General features: G+C 42.4%; 2 protein-coding genes across 2 annotated transcripts; both read left to right on the top strand.

Annotated features, from left to right (window-relative positions):
• The first annotated feature begins 436 nt into the window (after positions 1–436).
• Positions 437–2,566, top strand: nono (non-POU domain containing, octamer-binding). The gene has a single exon (XM_052068119.1). The coding sequence runs from the start codon at positions 563–565 to the stop codon at positions 1,829–1,831; it is 1,269 nt and encodes a 422-aa protein (XP_051924079.1). The 5' UTR covers positions 437–562; the 3' UTR covers positions 1,832–2,566.
• Positions 2,567–2,720: 154 nt separating this feature from the next.
• On the top strand, positions 2,721–20,283 carry npc1l1 (NPC1-like 1). Its single transcript, XM_052067963.1, has 21 exons — positions 2,721–6,054; positions 7,746–7,910; positions 7,991–8,899; positions 10,310–10,603; positions 10,676–10,899; positions 10,988–11,088; positions 11,681–11,853; positions 12,032–12,160; positions 14,013–14,195; positions 14,283–14,397; positions 16,268–16,533; positions 16,620–16,709; positions 16,825–17,015; positions 17,923–18,050; positions 18,152–18,281; positions 18,367–18,422; positions 18,518–18,668; positions 19,072–19,303; positions 19,452–19,565; positions 19,655–19,817; positions 20,054–20,283. Exons 1-21 carry the CDS (start codon positions 6,013–6,015, stop codon positions 20,281–20,283), a joined length of 4,086 nt encoding a protein of 1,361 aa, XP_051923923.1. The 5' UTR covers positions 2,721–6,012.
• The last annotated feature ends 574 nt before the right edge of the window (positions 20,284–20,857 follow it).

Below are 20,857 nucleotides of genomic sequence, written 5' to 3'. Positions count from 1 at the left end.
GCTGATGGCTATGCAATCACGGTAGGTTGTAAATCTTCTGCTACTGCCTGAAAATTGTAACACATAATGGTGCACTCCTACAATACTGCGAATTATAGGACACTAATTTAAAAAATGAATTATGTTCTTTTTTGGGGTCATAGACTAACTCGGTAATCTTTATTTATGAAAGTTTCTGCTTTTACGTATATCCGGGCTTTTGTGTATTCTCGCGAGAAGCGGTTCTGTGCAAGAAAAATACCCGACACATTTTAGGAAGATGAGGCATGCTACATACGAAACAAACACATTGATGGTTGATGCAGCCAAAAAGGTAAAAGAAAATACCCGCTTCCCAAAAAAATGGTCATGATTGTTTTCCGCTATTGCGATACCAAGTCAAGATTCAGCATGTATTGTATTGTATTGTAAGATTCAAATATATTCGTCGCGTTGGTTTGACGTCACAATAGGGTCGCCGCAGCACAAGGGCTCGCCATTTTAGCTGGCGTTTGTATGCCGCTCTCTGCACAGAGATTCTGGCGATACATCGACTCGGTTTCTAAGTCACTTGCAACAAAAAATGCAAGGAAACAGGGGTCCTCACCAGAATCATGGTCCAAACCGCCAGTCTGGCCAGGGAGACCAGAAGAAACAAGGTGGAAATGCTAACGGTCAGGAGCCGAGCGACACTTCTCGCCCGAACGAGGCCTTCACGCTGGACTTGCAAAGCTTCAAGAAGCCCGGTGAGAAAACGTTCACTCAGCGCAGCAGGCTCTTTGTTGGAAACCTACCTACCGGAGTCACGGAAGAAGACATTCAAAAGCTGTTTGCAAAGTACGGCAAGGCCACCGAGGTTTTTGTCAACAAGGACCGAGGCTTCGGCTTCATCCGCCTGGAGACAAGAATAATCGCAGAGATCGCCAGAGCTGAGCTCGATGATGCCCCGTTCAGAGGTAGACCCATTCGCGTTAGGTTCGCAACACACGGTGCTGCTCTGTCTGTGAAGAATCTGCCAGAGTTTGTGTCCAATGAGCTGCTGGAGGAGGCCTTCTCAGTGTTTGGGCAGATAGAGCGAGCTGTGATCATCGTGGACGACCGAGGCAGGCCCACTGGAAAGGGGATAGTGGAGTACACTTCCAAACCAGCTGCAAGAAAGGCTCTGGACAAATGCGGCGACGGCGCTTATCTGCTTACTGCCTTCCCTCGTCCCGTTACAGTGGAGCCGATGGAGCAGCTGGACGATGAGGAGGGTCTGTCCGAAAAACTGATCAACAAGAACCAGCAGTACCATAAGGAGCGTGAGCAGCCTCCCCGATTTGCTCAGCCTGGCTCCTTTGAGTATGAGTATGCCATGCGCTGGAAGGCCCTGATGGAGATGGAGAAGCAGCAATACGAGATGGTGGACCGCAACATGAAGGAGGCCCAGGAGAAGTTGGAAGCCGAGATGGAGGCGGCCCGACACGAACATCAGGTGATGCTGATGAGACAAGACCTGCTGAGGCGGCAGGAGGAGCTGCGCAGGATGGAGGAGCTCCACAGCCAAGAAGTGCAGAAGCGAAAGCAGGCGGAGCTCCGTCAAGAGGAGGAACGCCGGCGGAGGGAGGAGGAAATGCGCATCCGCAATGAAGAGATGATGAAGCGTCAGCAGGAGGGCTTCAGGGGCAGCTTCCAGGGAGAGAGCCGGGAGCAAGACATGAGGATGCACATGGGCCCCTCTGGCATGGTGGCAGAGAACGCTCCCCTCATGGTGGGCCAGGGCAATGCCAACATGCCAGGAGGTCAGGGTGGCTTCCCCAGAGGCCTGCCCGGACCGGGGGACTATGTGCCAAACAAACAACGTAGATTTTAAATCCTGTTTGCATGCCCAACTGTATTTTTTTTAATTGTTATTTTTAGGTTTGCGTATGTCACAGCTCAAACATTTACTTTTGGTCTTTAAAAAGTGGCATCTATGTTTATTTTTCCTTTATATTGTACTTTTGATTCATCCTTTTTAGAAGTAAGCTTCTCACTTGAGCCATCTGTTTAGCTTCTTACTCTTTTGTATGGATATAAAGATAATTGTTTTGAATTTATAATTTTCTTTTATTAAATTCTGGATGAAAAAGCCTCTGAGAGTCAAAGCTGATATTTTTTTTTTTCTTTTTGACAAGAATAAACACTATTCTCGGATAGCTACGGTAAATAAACTGAAGGTGTCACTACAGTTAACCTTATTCTCATTATGGTCCTGACAAAGATGAATTAATGTCGTTGAGGAACTAATCCATCCATGACAATTCTTGTAGTGAGTCATAAAATAGGGCCAGTAACGTATTACAAAACCAAAAAAAATGTATGATGTAACTTCAGCCATCTTTTTGAGAGAATTTATAGCAATGACTTCGTCAACTACATTTGGGACCATGAAACCCTGACAGGGAGTTTGAATTGGTGGTTTCTAATTTATGATTGTTGTTGAGTGAAGTCTTTATTGATCTGAACATGCAGACTTATTATGAGTCATTACTGCGGGAAACCTGTTACTGTGAGGTGTGTCACACTCTGCGCAATATGTGAGTCATTAAAATTTTATTTCCTCATATGAGATGTCTACATTTTTTAAATCAGACAACCCCACCTCAACCCTTTTGAAATATGTTTTATACATTTACACAAGAAATATGAACAATTTTGCTCTTCATTAAACTCATCTGTGGATGATATTGTTTTCCTTCTAAACTTTAGACGAGACTTTCATTCAGATTCAGAATCAATGTGTACTCAGATTTACATTAATAAATTAGTGAAGTTTTGTGTGTTTTTAGATGCACATTGACAAATGTCCTTTTTTTTAATCAATGCCTCACTTTTGTGGCAGTATACTATGCCATAGAAAATACTAGTTCTGAATGAAAATGTGTTTTTTTTTGTCAAAACTTTGGAAGTGTTCTCTATAAAATACAATACAATACATGCTGATTTATATAGCGCTTTCACAACAGTTGACACACACAATTGATGGCAAGTGCAGATTGCTAAGGGCCTTATCTTTACTGCGTAAAATTCTGTATCTTCTCAGACAGTTTAGTCGGAGATAGCTCAAATCTTGCTGAGGAAGCCTCCCCTCAAGTCCATCCTATAGTGCAATGTACAGAATGATTAATGAATTGTAAAAAAAAAACGTGCTTACCGGTAGTCTAAAATCAACACCGTCCGTCTATGACAGTTTCATCAGCATGTTTCGCAAAAAAATCGTAATCATTTCTAACGATACTGACATACACTGCTGTAATATGGAATTTTAAAAAAAGACACCCCATCCATCCATTTTCTAATCCGCTTTATCTTCACAAGGGTCTCGGGCGGGCGTGCCGTAGCCTATCCCAGCTCTCTTCGGGCAGTAGGCGGGGGACACCCTGAACTTGTTTGCCGGCCAATCGCAGGGCACACAGAGATGAACAACCATCACCTAGGCAACCCATAAACTGTATATTTATTCGGGTTCTCGTTTAAAAAAAATAGCATTTCTGCATTTCGTTAAACATTGTGAAGGTCAAATGAGCACTTTTCTGGTGACTGTATATTGTGTCGCTGTCATCGAAACACAAGACAATGTAAATCTGCCATGTCAATGAGGAGTGTTCATACATGTGTTAATGACTGATGTTTAAAATGTGATTTTTAACATGACCTTCTCCATTACAAAACTAAATCATACTGTGAGGTGTTCCTTATGTTTCATTATGCTGTTTGACTGCGTTGTACTAGTGGGGCAACCTCCTCTGTAAATGATAATGATGCTGCTGTGATTGTACAGCTCCCATTAAGAAGGTCCAAATATTTGATATTATGATGTTTTAATATTGGGCAGTACTGTAGTTAGTTTTTCAGCCTAAAAATTGGTCTACCAGAAGTTGTGTTTCCACCAAAAATCCAAATGATGAAGTAGTCCTTTGCATTTTCATAAGAGGACTTCATGTATTCTTTATCTCAAAGCAATGCAAAGATGATAACGCTTAGTGAAAATGTATGAATGTGCAAATGCAATTTGAATATTCTTTGAAGTTACAAATCTCTGCATTGTGCTTTGACCTTCCAGCGCTTAAGCAAATCAGTCCCTATCTGGCCCTTTTGTTCTCGTCTTTTTCTACCATTAAGTTTTATCATCGTTCCAAATGCTTGCGCACCTTTGCTCTTCACAGACATGCAACATGCAGCTTGCCTTGCCGGTTTTATCACAGCTTTGACCTTGACATGCGATAACAATGTCAATTACAGATTTAATCTTTGATTGTAGGATCTAATTGAGGATGTGATAATACTGACTTGAATTGGCTGCCCGCTACCGTCATTTTTGTCCACAGATTTTGTGACCACAGGTTTGTTTGTGAACAACAAAACACTACACCCATCGGAATCATACCGATGATGGTCTAATGTGGTTTCCTAATCAAGGCCCCTGTTTTACATTAGAAAAATGTCATGGTACACCGCAAAAGAAAGAAAACAAATATGAATACTAAAATAATAACGCCCTTGTCTAAAGTCACAGTGGACTATGTATAAATCGACCGAGTCATCTATGCTGCATGTCATACGTAAGCATATTCGACAATAAAGATGACCTTGACCTTGAAATTTAGGCCTTTTTCATTTTGATATTGGCGACTGTACTTGCAAAAAATCATGACTTGTTCTGTTGTGTGAATGGCAACAGGTAACTGCACAGTGCACACTTTTGTCACAACAGTGCTGGCATAGATCATGTTATAAAGATATCATCTATTTGCAGAGGCACAGCCAGAAAAGCTTGGGTGGGGAGAGGAACCCATGACTGTGGATGGGATGACAAACACTGACTTCTCTGCCATGTTGTTTACCCACTATTGTGTGGAGGTCGTTGTGATTAATGATTGACTGATTCCAGGTTGCATCCACATTATTCTTTCAACATGTGTCCAGTATTTAAAAAAAAAAAAAAAAACTGCGTCCGAGTATCAATGTGTTTAAGCATACAGTACTACAACCATGTGAACATAGTACAAAAATACCAGCTATCACAATTTTCCGTGGTGTGGAGGTCTCCACGTTGCTCCGTCCTGTGTATTTGTAATTCATAAATCGTCTATCCATCCATTTTCCGATCCGCTTTATCCTCACAGGTGGTGCTGGAGCCTATACCAGCAGTCTTTGGGCAGTAGGTCGGGGACACCCTGAACCCTAACACCCTGGTTGCTAGCCAATCGCAAGGCAGATAGAGAGAAACGACCATCCACGCTCACACTCACACCTATGGACAATTTGGAGTGTTCAATCAGTTTTTAGAATGTGGGGGGGAAACCGGAGTACCCGGAGAAAACCCACGCGGGCCCCGGGGAGAACATGCAAACTCCACAAAGGAAGGCTGGAGCCAGGATCGAACGCAGGACCTCTTCACTGTCAGGTTGATGCGCTAACCACTGGACCACCGGGCCTCACAAATCATTTTCGTACAAATTAATCAAATTAATGGAAATTGGAAAATTTATCCCTGACGATATCTACACCATGCGGGTCTGCCACATCACGCTTGTACAGACTTGGCATGTGGATAATTTATAGCCCCGACGGTGTGTGCAGCAGAAACAAGTTTCCTGCAGGAAGCTCACTGATAATAATGACCTGATTGAAATTTGTTCACATTTTATTTGATCTCTGCATAGTTTCAGAATGGTCGTGTACAGGGTGTGGTTGATATTCCAGATTCTGCCAGTTGGTCCGTATCTCCCGGCAACCCTATCAACATCCCTCTCAAGTTAATCATCAGACACAGTTATTGATCATCCATAACTGCCATTGGCCAGGCCTGGAATCAGACCAGATAAGACATTGACATCATAGGAGTGCTGAAACTGTCATGTCAGGATGTTTGTGCATTCCCAGCTGTGAACAGTAAGCGGGAAGACAGGCAGACAGGACGACACGGACTTCAAGTGGATGTTCAAATGCAGTGACAAAAGTGATTAAACTGTGCTCGAAGACCTTTTTGTAGCTGAAACAGCAAAAGTCATGCGTCTTGTCGCAGCCCTGATCGCTTTTCTGACATGCACGGTGAGACTACCGAATGGATATGAGTATAACTGACACTTTTATCGCACTAATCGGTTTCCACTTCACATGTTGTACCGAGAAGCTTGTGAATCACAAATTTAGACTGTTTAAAGAGGCGTTTTATGAACCAGTTTACATGAATCAGTTGCTGTAAATTGACTGCAACAGTATGATACAAATGTGGTGTAAATAAGCGGAATATTTTATCATCATATTTATGATGACTGTATTCGCTGAATATGTGAGTGAGTCAGTTAGGGTTTTGTAGTTCTGTATTTTGTTGACTTTTTAAAAAATATATCTGTTGCTATCAATACATGTATTTATTTAAGTGTACTGCTTGACCAAATGCTTTTAAATAGATTGGAAAAACTGTGATTGCAATCAAGCGATTTATTCAAAAATGCGACACACAATGACCAGATCGTAAGGAGATGTAGACACGATAACAAGTTTCTGTAAATTTACGGTGAATTTACAACAGAATCTCCTGGGGTTTTTTTTGAATGAGTGTAAGATATTGTTAAATATTCATCCATAGCATGTAAAATACACAGTGGATAGATAATTGTAATTTGACAGCATAAAACTATAGATTGCTGTAAATATCTGGTGTTAGAAGTGCTGTATTATTATTATTATTATTATTATTCCTCCTCCTCCTCCTGGGCAATTGGCCCCCATCAGGGACTTGCCTCCCACCGCCCCTCCCGGGTCCCACACCCAGTACGACTCTCGCTGGTTCCTCGCGAGGTTCACAGCTTATTATTATTATTATTAATATCATTATTTTTATTATTATTATCATCATCATCATCATGGTCATCATTAAAGTTTTAATATCTGCACGTGTACTGTACTAATACCAGAACAGTTATCCTGCTGCCATGTACTGTAATCCAAATTACAGTAGTATACCGCATAAATAAAAATAGAAATAACAGTAGATGCTGTGTACATTTACCACCCCACCCGCTGTTATCGCATGATAACACTGTAATTCAAAATGGTGTAGTGTACTGTTAAAATATATTACATTTGGCGCATTGTAAGATAACAGTATTTTCCTGTTATTTTATAGTGAAATTCTTTGCAGTGTAGCATTATTTAATGTTATGTCAAATTAATGATCGTACTTTTGTACGTCGGTAGAGTATCGTAGGATGTAATCATTTGTTTTAACGTTCATAAATGTCAAATTAATCAATTTGAATTCTGCTGTTCAGCATTTCTGCGAAGACGTTGATTAGGTCGGGGCACAGTACAGTCCCGAAGCCACGATGATAACCTTTTTCAAATGTTTATGGGGTTGTCGTTTGACATCACTAGAAGCGCAAAGCTACGTAAGTCATGATAAATCTGAGCAACTCTTGTTTCTATTTGTACATATCAACGATTTTAAAAAAAAACAAAACTTTCAATGGCAATTTAAACAAATGGCGTAAGATAAAGACATAAAGTGGAATAAAAGTAGAAAGGAATTGATGCAGATGACCATATTCTATCCCAATTGGCATTTAAATAAGTTTGAATCATTTAAATAAAACAGTCTTTGTCCTAGCCCCAAAAATATCTGTGGCGGACACATGGCCACGACGCCAAGGGCTCAATTAATCAAAATGTGGGGCCATTCAAACACCAGCTGTCATTGTTCCAGTATGGTCATGTAGATCCTGTTTCATACTGTGCAGGTGCTGTCACAGGCTGAGCATCGAATCGGCTACTGTGCTTTCTACGAAGAATGTGGCAAAAACCCTTCACTGGGAAACCACACCCTCATCCCTGCCATGGTCCCGTGCCGAAATTATAGCCGAGCCCGGGAAGTGACGGGAGAACACTACCATAAACTCAAAGAGGTCTGTAGTCATGGCAAGAAAGCGCAATTAATATCAAACAAAAGAACCATCGCCTCATTAAACATGTTCCCGATATGCAGGTGTGTCCCATGCTGGACAAGGGACCTAACAGCACCCTTGCCTGTTGCTCCATGAAGCAGCTGAAATCCTTGGAAGCGAGTTTGAGTTTATCAAAGGCCCTGCTGGTGCGCTGCCCTTCTTGTGCCGAAAACTTTGCCCACCTGCACTGCATCAACACCTGCAGCCCAAACCAGAGCCAGACAGTCAAAGTCACAAAGGTCATGAATGTTACTACCCGCCCAAATATCACCAACGAGGCCGTGGTGGCGTACCAAGCATATCTCGCCACCAGCTTTGCAGACGCCGCCTTTCAGTCGTGTCAAAATGTCCGGATCCCCGCCACTGGAGGTTTCGCCATCGCCACCATGTGCGGCCGCTACGGTGCCAAGCTGTGCACCCCCCAGCGCTGGTACGACTTCCAGGGAGATACGAGCAACGGTCTGGCCCCACTGGACATTGATTTCAGACTCATAAAACCCGGAGAAGTAGAGGGAGTACCCGAGGGTGTGATTCCCTACAAGGGGCGAGCTTTGAAGTGCAATGAGACCACGCCTTCCGGCGGTCAGGTGTGCTCGTGTCAGGACTGCAAAGAATCATGCCCTGTCCTTCCACCTCCCCCGCTGCCACCAGGACCCTTCAGACTTTTGGGCACAGATGGCTTCCTTGTCATTTCTATCATCTTATTCTGTCTCCTGATCTTTTCCTTCCTCTTCTTCCTCTTGGTCTCTTGTTTGGTCAAGTCGCAGAAGAAGCAGGATCAAGAGAAGAAGAAGAAGAAAGGCAAAGATCAGAACTGTAATGATGTCAGTCAGCGGGTCATTCATCCAGCAGAGGTGTCGTGCGCCGACAGGAACAGCATGGCTGCTCAGGCCTTCCTTAGCTCCGCGTTTCAGAAATGGGGAACATTCATGGCTACCTATCCCCTCATGGTTAGTGTCTCTCAAAGCATCATCAGATACTCATGTATAGTACATTATTGTTGTTTGGTCTCATTCTGTATCAAATCAAACGTATGGGTAAACGATTCATATTGCGTAAACGTATCGTTTAGTGGGATATCGTATCAGTACACCAATATATCGACAAGATTGCTATCAAGAGCGATCACATCATTTGAAACACTCATACAAAAAAAAAAGGAAATGTGATGTTCTGTACGATTCTATAATGACACACGCTTGTAGCCAAACGATAGATCAATATGTATCCTATATGTTAAGTATAATACTGTCAATACAGAAAGCGCATTGATATCAAGACGTATTGCTTGCTCCGATACTATATCGACAACAATAGCATATAGACAAAAGATTGATATCGCTAAATAAAAGAGGAAAATGAATAGGGGGGGGGGGGGAGGAAAGCTACCTAATTGCTTGTACTTGTTTGCTGCATTCAACTTTGAATGATTTTGCACCCAGTATGTATTAATACACTGTATAGCAGCCAAGTCACTTGATTTCCCCAACACCAACTAGAAGTGTCAAAATTAATGGATTAATTGGAATTCGCAAATTAACTACTAACTATTTTAATAATCGAGTAATTCTTTACCATTTAAAATTGCCCACATCTCAGCCTTTAAGAAGTAAGTATTCATTGATTTCTGTGGTCCTTCATGAAAGCAGAGTGATTATTTTTGTTCAATCAAAATAAGACATTTGCTTTTACTTGAGAAAATGACCGAAAAAAGATTGCTGAGTATATCTTCAATCCCTCTAATGCACTGCATCTCAATTATTAATTGTTATGAACAAGTAGAATAAAAATATTGACACCCCCCCTCCCCAACCCTCCAACAAATCTCCGCTGCGACTATAAACACTATCATTTATCAGTAAAATGATTGGAAGTACACTTCGGCAGAGGAGCTAATACTCCTTGCCAACTCTCTGACATTGAGGGTGCCGCTGCCACATACTGTAGTCGATGTGCAGTTGAACTTTTTATTCTATTACGGAAAAAAAAAAAGTTCCCTGGGTCACGTGCGACCCTCATGCCTCCACCACTACCAATTTGAGAAGTACTGCTTTTGTGTCATTTTGTTGAATTGTTGTGTAGTAGTTGTTGTTTAGCCACTAAACAATACCAAATCAACAACTATATTTCATGAATGAACAGTAATTGGGGAAAATGGGTTTATAAAACACTTGAACACAAAGTAAAATTGGATCCAATCATTCGATTTATCGATGGAATAATCGATAGAAGCGCTGTAGTGAGGTTTGTTTGTGCAGCCGTATTTTAGCAGGTTCACATAAGATCAACCACCAATCTTCACGTATTGGTGGTTGTCACACGTGGTCGTCTGACTTGTTCATCCGTCCTCCCCATCTAAGGTGCTCCTGGTGTCGGCTGTGGTTGTCGTGGGCTTCGCCACCGGCCTCATATTCATTGAGCTCACCACTGACCCAGTGGAGCTCTGGTCAGCTCCTAACAGCCGAGCTCGTCAGGAGAAGGACTTTCATGACAAACACTTTGGCCCTTTCTTCAGGACCAACCAGCTGATTTTGACAGCACCAGGCAGGAAAGGTCACATTTATGACTCTTTGCTCTTTGGACTGCATAACTTTAGCGGCCTCGTTTCCAAAGACCTCATCATTGAGTTGGTGCTTCTCCAGAAAAAAATACAGGTAAACATCAGAGAAGCGGGAACCGGGTCTCCCAGCGAGGTTGGCCATTCAATACCGCTCTGATTTCTCTAGAACATTGAGTTCTGGTCAGAGGACCTAAATCGCACAGCAAGTCTGAAGGACGTGTGCTTTGCGCCGCTGAATCCCAACAACCCCTCCCTGACCGACTGCGCGCTCAACAGTCTGCCGCAATACTTCCAAAACAGCCTGGACAACATCAATGCCAAGGTGAACATGACTAAACTGGGGGTGACCAAAGAGGTGGATTGGCGAGATCACCTCATCTACTGCTTCAAGTAAGTGCTCTCACGCCGGAATAAGTGGACGCAAACCTCTAAAGCGTGTACTCGGTGACATTCATCTTCTCTTCTGTGCCTTCTCAAGTTCGCCTCTATCGTTCAAAGACATCACTGATTTAGGACTGAGCTGCATGGCTGACTATGGCGCTCCGGTCTTTCCCTTCCTGGCTGTCGGCGGCTACCGGGGTGAGTAGCTGGTAGTGCCAACCTGTGGAAACAAGACATTACCAAGTGACCAGTTTTAAGAAGCATTTGTATTGAAATGTGCAGGATTTATTACTATGAAGAGCTCCACCAGGGTTCCTTGTCCATGAGCAAAACAACCCCCCAGCAAACTCCCATTTGACTGCCCCTATTGAATCAGCAAAATAAATCAGATCACATGTTGAATCAGATTCCAAAAATGCAAGGCTTAGGACCAGGGGTAGGGAACTCCGGTTCCTCGAGAGGCATATTCTGCCTGTTTTCGATCGCTCTCGGATTTACACCGGATTTAAACGATCAGCTCATCAGCAAGCTGTGGAGAAGCCTGAAACGACCATGATCAATTGAGTCACGTTGGAGTCGGCAGTGCTCTAAAACAGGCAAGATATGGCTCCGTAGGAACCGGAGGGCCCGACCCCTGCTTTGGACTAGGCACAAAATGGCAGTTTTTATTCGTAAAATCTTGAAGAAATTGACTTTTGTAAGCTGTGCATGTACACGGTGTCTCGTACTGTGAATTGTGACGCGGCAGTGATGCGTATCTTCCCGTCTATTAACGCGTTTGCTGTCCCAGGTGACGAGTACACCAATGCGGAGGCTTTCATTTTGACCTTCTCCCTCAACAACTATCCACGAACCAACGTCAAGTTCAATGTGGCCTTGCAATGGGAGAATGAGTTTCTGAAAATTGTCCAAGACTACCAGAGAGACCCATCCACCAACTTTACGTTTGCATACATGGCAGAGGTTTGTTAAAAAGTCACCAATAACAGCAATTTCCAGTAGAAAAATAACATTTGTGGAAATCATTATGGAGCCATTTATGTCTTATTGTACTCTTTTTATTTCCACCGAGCTCCATATTTGCCGCAGCATCATATACACAAAGAGTGGTTGAAGTTTGTAACTGTGTTTATGTCTACAGAGGTCACTGGAGGATGAGATCAATCGGACGACTGCAGAGGACATTCCCATCTTCATGATCAGTTACGCCGTAATCTTTGTTTACATCGCTGTCGCTCTGGGGGAGTATTCTTCTTGGAGACGCATACTGGTAAGCCTTCAACATGCCGTTGTCCATAGACCAGTGGTTCTTAACCTGGGTTCGATCAAACCCTAGGGGTTCGGTGAATCGGTCTCAGGGGGTTCGATGGAGCCTCTGCCATGGAGGTTAAGGCACACCCGACTCAACATGTCAATTAATTATGACACACCCACTTGGTCATCACTAGCTGGTTCATTTTGTGACCAATTTAAAACAAGTATACGTGTGTCTTGAAATTGTATTTAGGTTTTCTTTCTGGTTTTAATACATGTTTTTTATGTCTTGAAATTGTAAAAAAAAAAGTCATTTTTTTTAATTTTTCACGAAATAAGGGTTCGGTGAATGTGCATATGACCAGGTTGGGTTCGATACCGCTAACAAGGTTAAGAACCACTGGTCTAGACAATCGTGCTCCCACCAGGAACTGATAATCGTCTTCATTTTCACATTTTGGGTCGCTGACATTACACTGGTTCAAAGGAGTGAACCTACGGTAGAAGATGAAGCCACTGTGAAATATTTGTAAATTCCCACTCAACCTCGGTCACGATCACCCTGTGATTGAGCAGACTATGATAAGGATAAACCATTTTTCAAATGGATTGGAATTATTGTATGGGAGTGCCACATGATTTCTGTAGCTTGATGCGCATAGTCTTTAAAGTGCCGACGGTGTTGAAAAGCTGCCTCTTCACACTTAGTTTGCTTCAAACAATAAGCCTCCAACAAGACAATACCAATACATTCATTCATTCATCTTCCGTACCGCTTGATCCTCACTAGGGTCGCGGGGGGTGCTGGAGCCCATCCCAGCCGTCTCCGGGCAGTAGGCGGGGGACCAATACAATGCAGTGCATTCATGATGTTCTTATCACATGGGTGATGCGAAGTACAAATAGAATACAGGGGTCGGGACCTCGGGTTTCTCGAGAGCCACATCCGTTTTAAATCTCTCCCTACTCCAACACACCTAGTTCTGTCACGTTCCGTATTTGACAGCAGGGGCCAGGCGTTCTTGCTTGCCGCCTGCACACCTGCCACCCATTTGGTGGTGATTGCACCTGCTATATTTAGGCGCTCCGGCAGTCGACTCACTGCCGGAGGATTCCACGCCGTGCCATTGCTATTGCCTATTCCTTCTCGGTTAAAACACTGCCTTAAAGACTATTGACAATTGTTGCGTTCCTAGATATCCTCTCGTGAGTGATCATAGTATTTTGCCTAAACTTTCTCCTTGCCGTTTTTTTCCGCAAGCGTTTTCTGTTGCCTCGTTACAATTATTTCCTGGTTCTCTTTTTGACAAGTGTTTTCTGTAGTCCGTTTAGACGGGGATTTTGTGTTGTAATATATATCCTTTTTATGATAAAGTTCCTTTCTGCGTCTGCTATTTCGGTGATCCACTTATCTCCAGTTTGTTGCGCACAAAGCGATTACCCTGTTGCTCCGGGCACAACGTGACAAGTTCAAATGATCAGGATCATTCCAGCTTTCTACAGCGCTTGCTTATGACCTGATTGTTTGAATCAGATGTGTTGGCGTAGGGCGCTATCTAACACATACAGCATATGGCTCTCGAGGAATGAGAGGTTCCCAACCGCTAATATAATACATCTTGATTAATCATGTGCTGTCACAACAGCTGCAGCTGTAACAAAGCGCTTGACAGATAATTGAACATGAAATAACAGTACTCCAACAGAATACGTAATGTAAAACATTGACAGTAATACAACGGACACAACTATTCCTACATGCCATATAGTCATTATCTCCGCAAAGGGCCATACGTTTCCTGATAAAATACAGAAGATAGGATACAGGGAAAGACATAGACTGTTATTTGCTCTTTTGCTTTCTATAGGTGGACTCAAAGTTTCTAGTGGGTCTCGGTGGGATTTTGGTGGTTGCATGCTCGGTGCTGGCATCCATGGGCTTCTACTCTTGGATCGGCATTCCGTCCTCCTTGGTCATCCTGCAAGTGGTACCGTTCCTGGTGCTTGCTGTTGGAGCTGACAACATCTTCATCTTTGTTCTGGAGTACCAGGTGTTTATCTTTCTGTACCACGACTCTGCTGCCTAATGGTTCTGACCATGATGAGACTGACACAACATTTGTGTTCACATTTGGCAGAGAGATGTGCGGAGGCCCGGAGAGGAAAGAGAGCAGCAGATCGGACGCGTGCTTGGAAACGTTGCTCCCAGCATGCTCCTGTGCAGTCTCTCTGAGTCTGTCTGCTTCTTTTTAGGTGAAGACCTTTTGACAAATCCACAAACAAAAACAACTATTGCTGGGGGGGTAAAAAAAAAAAACGTGTTTATCAAGTAAGTCTATCAAAACGAGCAGCCAGATTTGATTGGAACCATCAGAGAAGTATTCATCTAACAGTACATACAATAACTGTTGCTTTTGGCAGTAGTGAGTACATTGTCGAAATGTAATTCTAATATCTTTTCATTCAGATGCGATGCAGTTTCACGCCACTCAATTGAAACCTCTCTGAATTTGTCAACCAAAATCGAGCACGATGATGTTTGCAAGGCAGATGTTTTATACCTTTACACTTAGCTTCCAACAGATTGTCCGCATACATTTGTACAAACTGAATTACAATGGCATTGGGATATTTTTTTTACACGTCAATACAATCAGAATACAATGATTTACAAATCACGTTCACCATACATTACAAAAACAAGATATTTAATGCTCAAACTAATAAACTATTGTGCTTCGCAAATAATCATTAACTTGGAATTTTATGGCTGCAAGACGTTCCAAAAAAGCTCTGACAGAGTCTTGTTTACCACTGTTTTACATGACATTTTCTTTTAACAATATTCAATAAACATTTGGGCAGTAGATAATAAAATCCTTAAATTCCTTGTAATTGTATGTTGAGGAACATTGTCCTTAAACTGCTTTGGCTATTTCCTCACACAGTTGTACACAAAGAGTTGAACCTGGTCACACCTTTGCTTGTAAATGACTGAGCAATTCAGGGAATCTCCTTTTATGCCCAATCGTGGCGCCCACCGGTTCCCAGTTAGCCTGTTCCCACGTGGGATATTTCAAACAGGTGTTTCATGAGCATTCTTCAACTTTCTTAGTCTTTTTTTTGCCACCTGTCTCAGCTTTTATGGGGAACGTGTTGCAGCCATGAAATTCGAAGTTAAAGATGATTTGCTTCAAAAAAGGTTTGGCAGTTTGGACATTGCATATGTAGTGTGTTCAGTTAAATAGAAGCCGAAGATGATTTGCAAATCATTGTATTCTCTTTATGGGTCACGTCTAACAGAACATCCCAACTTGATTGGAATTGGCTTTGTATCATTATTGAGCTCCTCCATGGAACTTCTGATGTTCTATACCAGGGGTGTCATACTCATTTCACATTGTGGGTCGCATAAAGCCTCCGTAAATGTCAAGTGGGCCGGACCATTCAAATCATACCATACTCTGCTGTAAATGACCAAAATCTCATGCCTTTCCCTGTTTTGGTATAGTGAAGCACAAGAACATTAGGAAACTGTTGACATTTAATGAACATATCTTTTACAAAACATTTCACGAAACACCTTAGATTTCCTTAGATAAATGTGCAATTTACTTTCATCATTTACATTTATCCATTGCAACTGATCCCACTGATTGTACAAAGGCACAAAACTTTAACAATTGGTATTGAAAAATATAGTAATGTCATGTATTTTAAGATTAAATGAGATTTATAAAGAAAGGGATTTTAAAACCATTTACACATGTGCATATAAAATCTAAATTTAATCCCTGCCTACGCTTTACAAATTAAGGAAAAAAACAGTGTGCCCCCGCGCCCCATTGGATAATCCATAACTTGTATTTTATTAAAAATATTCTTTCTGTGTCCTTTCTGCATTTTTTTTCGCTGTTAAATTATCCTGCGGGCCTGATCGAACCTCCCTTGACGAACAGTTTGACATCACTGCTCTATCCAGTTTGATCTTTTTTAACATATTCCCATGATCTAAATGTCTGTTATGATATAGTATTGTTGTTGATGTTTTATTGTGTCATGGAGCTGTATGCACCGGATTTCAGTTTCTGTACAACGTGTCGTGTTATTTCTCTTCTCCAAGGGGCCCTGTCCACCATGCCCGCAGTGAAGACCTTTGCTTTGTACGCCGCTTTGGCTGTGCTTATGGACTTTGTTCTCCAGATGACAGCGTTTGTGGCACTGCTGTCGCTGGATGCCCGGCGCCAAGACAACAACCGCTGTGAGCTGCTCTGCTGCGTCACCGTAGCCACCCAGAAATCCAACCAGCCCAACGAGGGCTTCCTGTTGCCCCTCATGAGGAAGTACTACGCCCCCGTACTGCTGAACCGTTACATGAGATTCATCGTGGTACGACCTCAAAGAGTTACGTGCATGATTTTTACAACACAAGTTTATCATGCTCAAAAGGTGTTCTCCTCCCTCATTCTCTCCAGATGTTGGTGTTCCTCTTCATGTTCAGTGCTTCTGTGTACCTGATGTTCAACGTAACAGTGGGTCTAGATCAGGAGCTGGCTATGCCCAAGGTCAGGGCAGCACACTCGTGGTGCTTGCTTGTCTATACTGCATATCTGGTACAGAGTATGAAAATCATTTGTGATTGCTCTCTTAACTCAGAAATGTGTTTTTTGTCTGTTGCAGGGCTCATATATGCTGGATTATTTCCAGTATTTATACAAATATTTGGAAGTCGGAGTCCCGGTTTATTTTGTAACAAAACGAGGCTTCAATTTTACCTCAGAAGAGGGCATGAACGCCGTGTGTTCCAGTGTGGGCTGCGACCAGTTCTCAATGATCCAGAAGATTCAACATGCCGCCAATCACCCCGAACAGTGAGTTCTTTGAATTTAAATAATGGCCGTCTGGTTATATTCTCTTAGCTGACACATCCTTGAACCTTCTGATATCACGGCAGCGCCTTTTGCATCCTCGCAATCAGATCTGATAGTAAAAAAGTCAGTTACATGATCTGCTCTGGCCCGATAAAGGTCACCTGTCACTGACTGTGCCAAGATTAGAAACAAACATATGTTGGGAGACTTAATTCAAAAACACGATGAAGCAAAATTGACAGAACTTAAAGGTGACTACCCAGGGGAGGCACAGAATTAAAATAAATGTGAAGGCCAAACCATTTTTTCCCCATCCTGCACATGTTACATAACATTTTCAAAATTCATGGCTGCTGTATACCTGTAGCATTCACTGTGCAGTCAGTATCCATTATGAATATGGGAAAATCAACATATAAATGTGCTAGAATGAGTACCGGTATGTATATACAAACCGAAAGCTGTAAAAATAGATAAGTACAGCACACTAAGGTTAAAAGCATTTGTTGATATGTAGACTTGTTCCTTTTCTTTTCTGTATTGAAAAATGATCAATTCATATATTGTAGAACAAGGGGTAGGACTAGACAAGTTTTTTATTACTTCTTCCTACTCCGTTGAATTGTGATGACTATTTTCTTTTCCTTTTTACAATTTCACTTATCTTCACTGTTGCCAATTATTGCAGTTTTGTATATTTTATATGTTCAATAAACAAACTGTTATTACGTTGTGATGTAAAACTAATTCTGAGTAATTCTGATGCCAATTTTAGAGGCTGATGGCAGAGTAGCAATGCTATTTACTTTGTAACACAAAGGAGTTTCTTAATAAAGCCACATTATATTTGTCAGTCATTTCAACTGTGTCATATATGATTTTTATCATGTTATTATGTGGTCTGTAGGTCATACATTGGCATCTCTGCAAACTCCTGGGTAGATGATTTCATTGACTGGTTGAACCCGGGATCCAGATGTTGTCGACTTTATACCATTGGTCCAAATTCTGGAAAGTTCTGTCCTGCAGACAAACGTGAGCGTGGCTGATGACACAACTTAACATTGAAGCACATTCTCTACTCGTGTGCTAATTGCGTCTTTAGGACTTTTTAATGACCTACGTTGTCATCACAGATTCTTTACTCTGTGGACAAAAGTGTATGGCAAAGCCTTCAAATGGCGTCCTGCGGCCCACCGAGGAACAGTTCAACCGCTTTCTTCCTAACTTCTTGGGTAATAGGCCTGACCTGCAGTGCCCCAAAGGGTGTGTATTGACCATATACACACGCACACAAACGTAGCACAGTGGATAAACTGCATACTCACTTGCCTGTGATGTTATCCTAAAGAGGACTAGGAGCCTATGATACGGCTGTGGTGAAAGACGACAGCGGAGAAATTATTGGTGAGACATTTCAAAAATCAGATAGCAGTCCACAACGTTTTCCCAAAGAGATTCACCGCACACGTGACGCGGCTTTTCTCCCTGTGCGCGCGCAGCCTCTCGCTTCATGGCTTACCACACACCTCTGACCAACTCTCAGGAGTTCACTGCGGCACTGCTGAGGGCCAGAGAGCTGGCCTACGACATCACTCAGGGCATGCTCAAGATAAATGGAACCTCTCCGGACTTTGAAGTCTTCCCTTACACGTAAGAACTCTTGTTCTTGACATCATCCATTCTTTCCTCATGTTTCATTTATTTGCCAAGTCTCATGCGGGACCCAATTTGGTAGGCTACATGCAGAAAAAAAAAAAACAACTTCACTGCTGTATCTTACTGTACTGTCTGATAGCTGTTTTTAATCAAACATGTTTTCTTGGATAAAAAGTGGTTAAAGAGTTGAGTTTATCTTCATATTTATTCCAATGTTAGTCTATTAACCCTTTTATGCACCCTGTTGTAACCTGCTAACATGATAAGCTGTCCACTGTAGCAACCGTATTGACTAAAAGCTTCTTGAAAGTGTCATGTGCTGTATCTTTTGGTTCACTGCTCCGTTTTCAAAATGACATTGAAACCGCATGAAAATGATTGCGTGTCCATCTCGCAGGGTGACCAACGTTTTCTACGAGCAGTACCTGACGATCGTACCAGAGGGTCTCTTCAACATCTCACTGTGTCTGCTGCCAACATTTGTTGTGTGCTGTCTGCTTCTGGGCTTGGACCTGCGCTCCGGTCTACTCAACCTCATCACCATCATCATGATCACTGTGGACACTGTTGGGGTCATGACACTCTGGGGAATCCATTACAATGCCGTGGCCCTCATTAACCTGGTTACAGTAAGTGCACAGATTTGACAGTCAGTCAATGAATCGAACAATCGAAGCAGTCTGATACAACTATGTGACAGACATTAATCCAGTATTTTGTATTTGGTGTTTCTCTTTTTTTCTATGTTGGTCATCTTTTGATTGCAATTGTTTCCAGGCAGTGGGCATTTCTGTGGAATTTGTGTCCCACATGACGAGATCGTTTGCTCTCAGCATAAAGCCCACACATGTGGAGCGAGCCAAAGAGGCCACCGCCAACATGGGCAGTGCAGTAAGTTGCATAGTCTGCTACAGTTGACATCAGGACATTTCCAAGTGTGTATCCACGGCTGTCTAAGAGGGTTCGCTTCGACCCCAAAGGTGTTTGCTGGTGTTGCGATGACCAACCTGCCCGGCATCCTTGTTTTGGCCTTTGCCAAAGCGCAGCTTATCCAGATCTTCTTCTTCCGCCTCAATCTGGTCATCACACTTCTGGGGATGGCTCACGGCCTCATCTTCCTCCCTGTGGCGCTTAGTTACTTTGGTAAGTGTCCTTTTTTTCAACGATCATAAATATTTTGCATGTCAAGCTTTCGGGTGATATTTCCGGATTTAATTTGACCTTTTTCTAAGCTTTTTGAATGCTCACCTGGAAAGCTTAGAGTGCATTTTAGGATCAAACTGAAAGTTCAACAGATAGCAAAATATCCTTTACATTTTCTGAGTGAAATGTGCATGCTGGACAAACAACATATCATCACCATTTTGTGCTTTAAACAGGGCCCGGTGTGAATAAAGCCATGCTGGTGCAAATGCAGCAAGCACAGGCAAAGACCCGCCAGGAATTGGAGCTGACAAACAACATGAGACAATTCTATGCTAACATGAGCTATGAAGACGATGAGACAAAGGAGGAGCCACACGCCAATGCTACAAAGGCTACCGTGTATACCGAAGTCCCACCACCGAGTGTGAAACACAAACCGGAAGAGAAAATTGATTATTTTTGAGCTCCAAGAACGAAACGGACCATTATCAAGCTCTGATGAGTAAATAAATACCTCGATAATAAACACAACTGGAAATGGACAAGTAATAGCAAAAAGAGGAAGTGGGAGGGTGTATTTCGCTCCATAGGAAATCATAAACCTGACTACCGTACATTCCTCCATTATAAGTGAACAAGAAGGCCTGAAGTTGGAATTGGACTACCTTCACACTAATATGACTATTGTGAAGAGATTTAGCACATATCTCGTCACTCGCACTACAGTGTTGATCCTTCACTTTTTAATGTACGCCAGGACAAGAGGTGGACAGATGTTCTTGAATTTTGTACTTTGAGGAATGTAATTATTTTGTGCACTGTATGTTGTGATACTTAATATTAGCACTTTTTGGAATTAATGAACACACTCCAACAGTTTCTCAAAATGCAGTTCAAAATCACAAGTTGGACTCTGCACTTTTGTGACTATGCTGCAGGAGCTTTCTAATGCATTGTCACACTTGATTGTATTTGCTTGTGATGAAATTAATATACAGGGTGCTCATGAAGTCTGGCTACCAGATGAACCCCCCCTC

This window comes from Hippocampus zosterae, chromosome 6 (genome assembly GCF_025434085.1).
Source record: "Hippocampus zosterae strain Florida chromosome 6, ASM2543408v3, whole genome shotgun sequence".
Classification (NCBI taxonomy): Eukaryota; Metazoa; Chordata; class Actinopteri; order Syngnathiformes; family Syngnathidae; genus Hippocampus; species Hippocampus zosterae.
The sequence above is the reverse complement of the archived record's forward strand: the minus strand, read 5'-3'. Positions and strand labels throughout refer to the sequence as shown.

Excerpts from the sequence above, each read along its gene's own strand:
- nono (XM_052068119.1), top strand. The coding sequence starts at position 563 with ATGCAAGGAAACAGGGGTCCTCACCAGAATCATGGTCCAAACCGCCAG.
- npc1l1 (XM_052067963.1), top strand. The coding sequence starts at position 6,013 with ATGCGTCTTGTCGCAGCCCTGATCGCTTTTCTGACATGCACG. Across the intron at positions 8,900-10,309 it reads TGGCTACCTATCCCCTCATG|GTGCTCCTGGTGTCGGCTGT; the intron begins GTTAGTGTCTCT and ends TCCCCATCTAAG. Across the intron at positions 16,710-16,824 it reads AGGAGCTGGCTATGCCCAAG|GGCTCATATATGCTGGATTA; the intron begins GTCAGGGCAGCA and ends TGTCTGTTGCAG.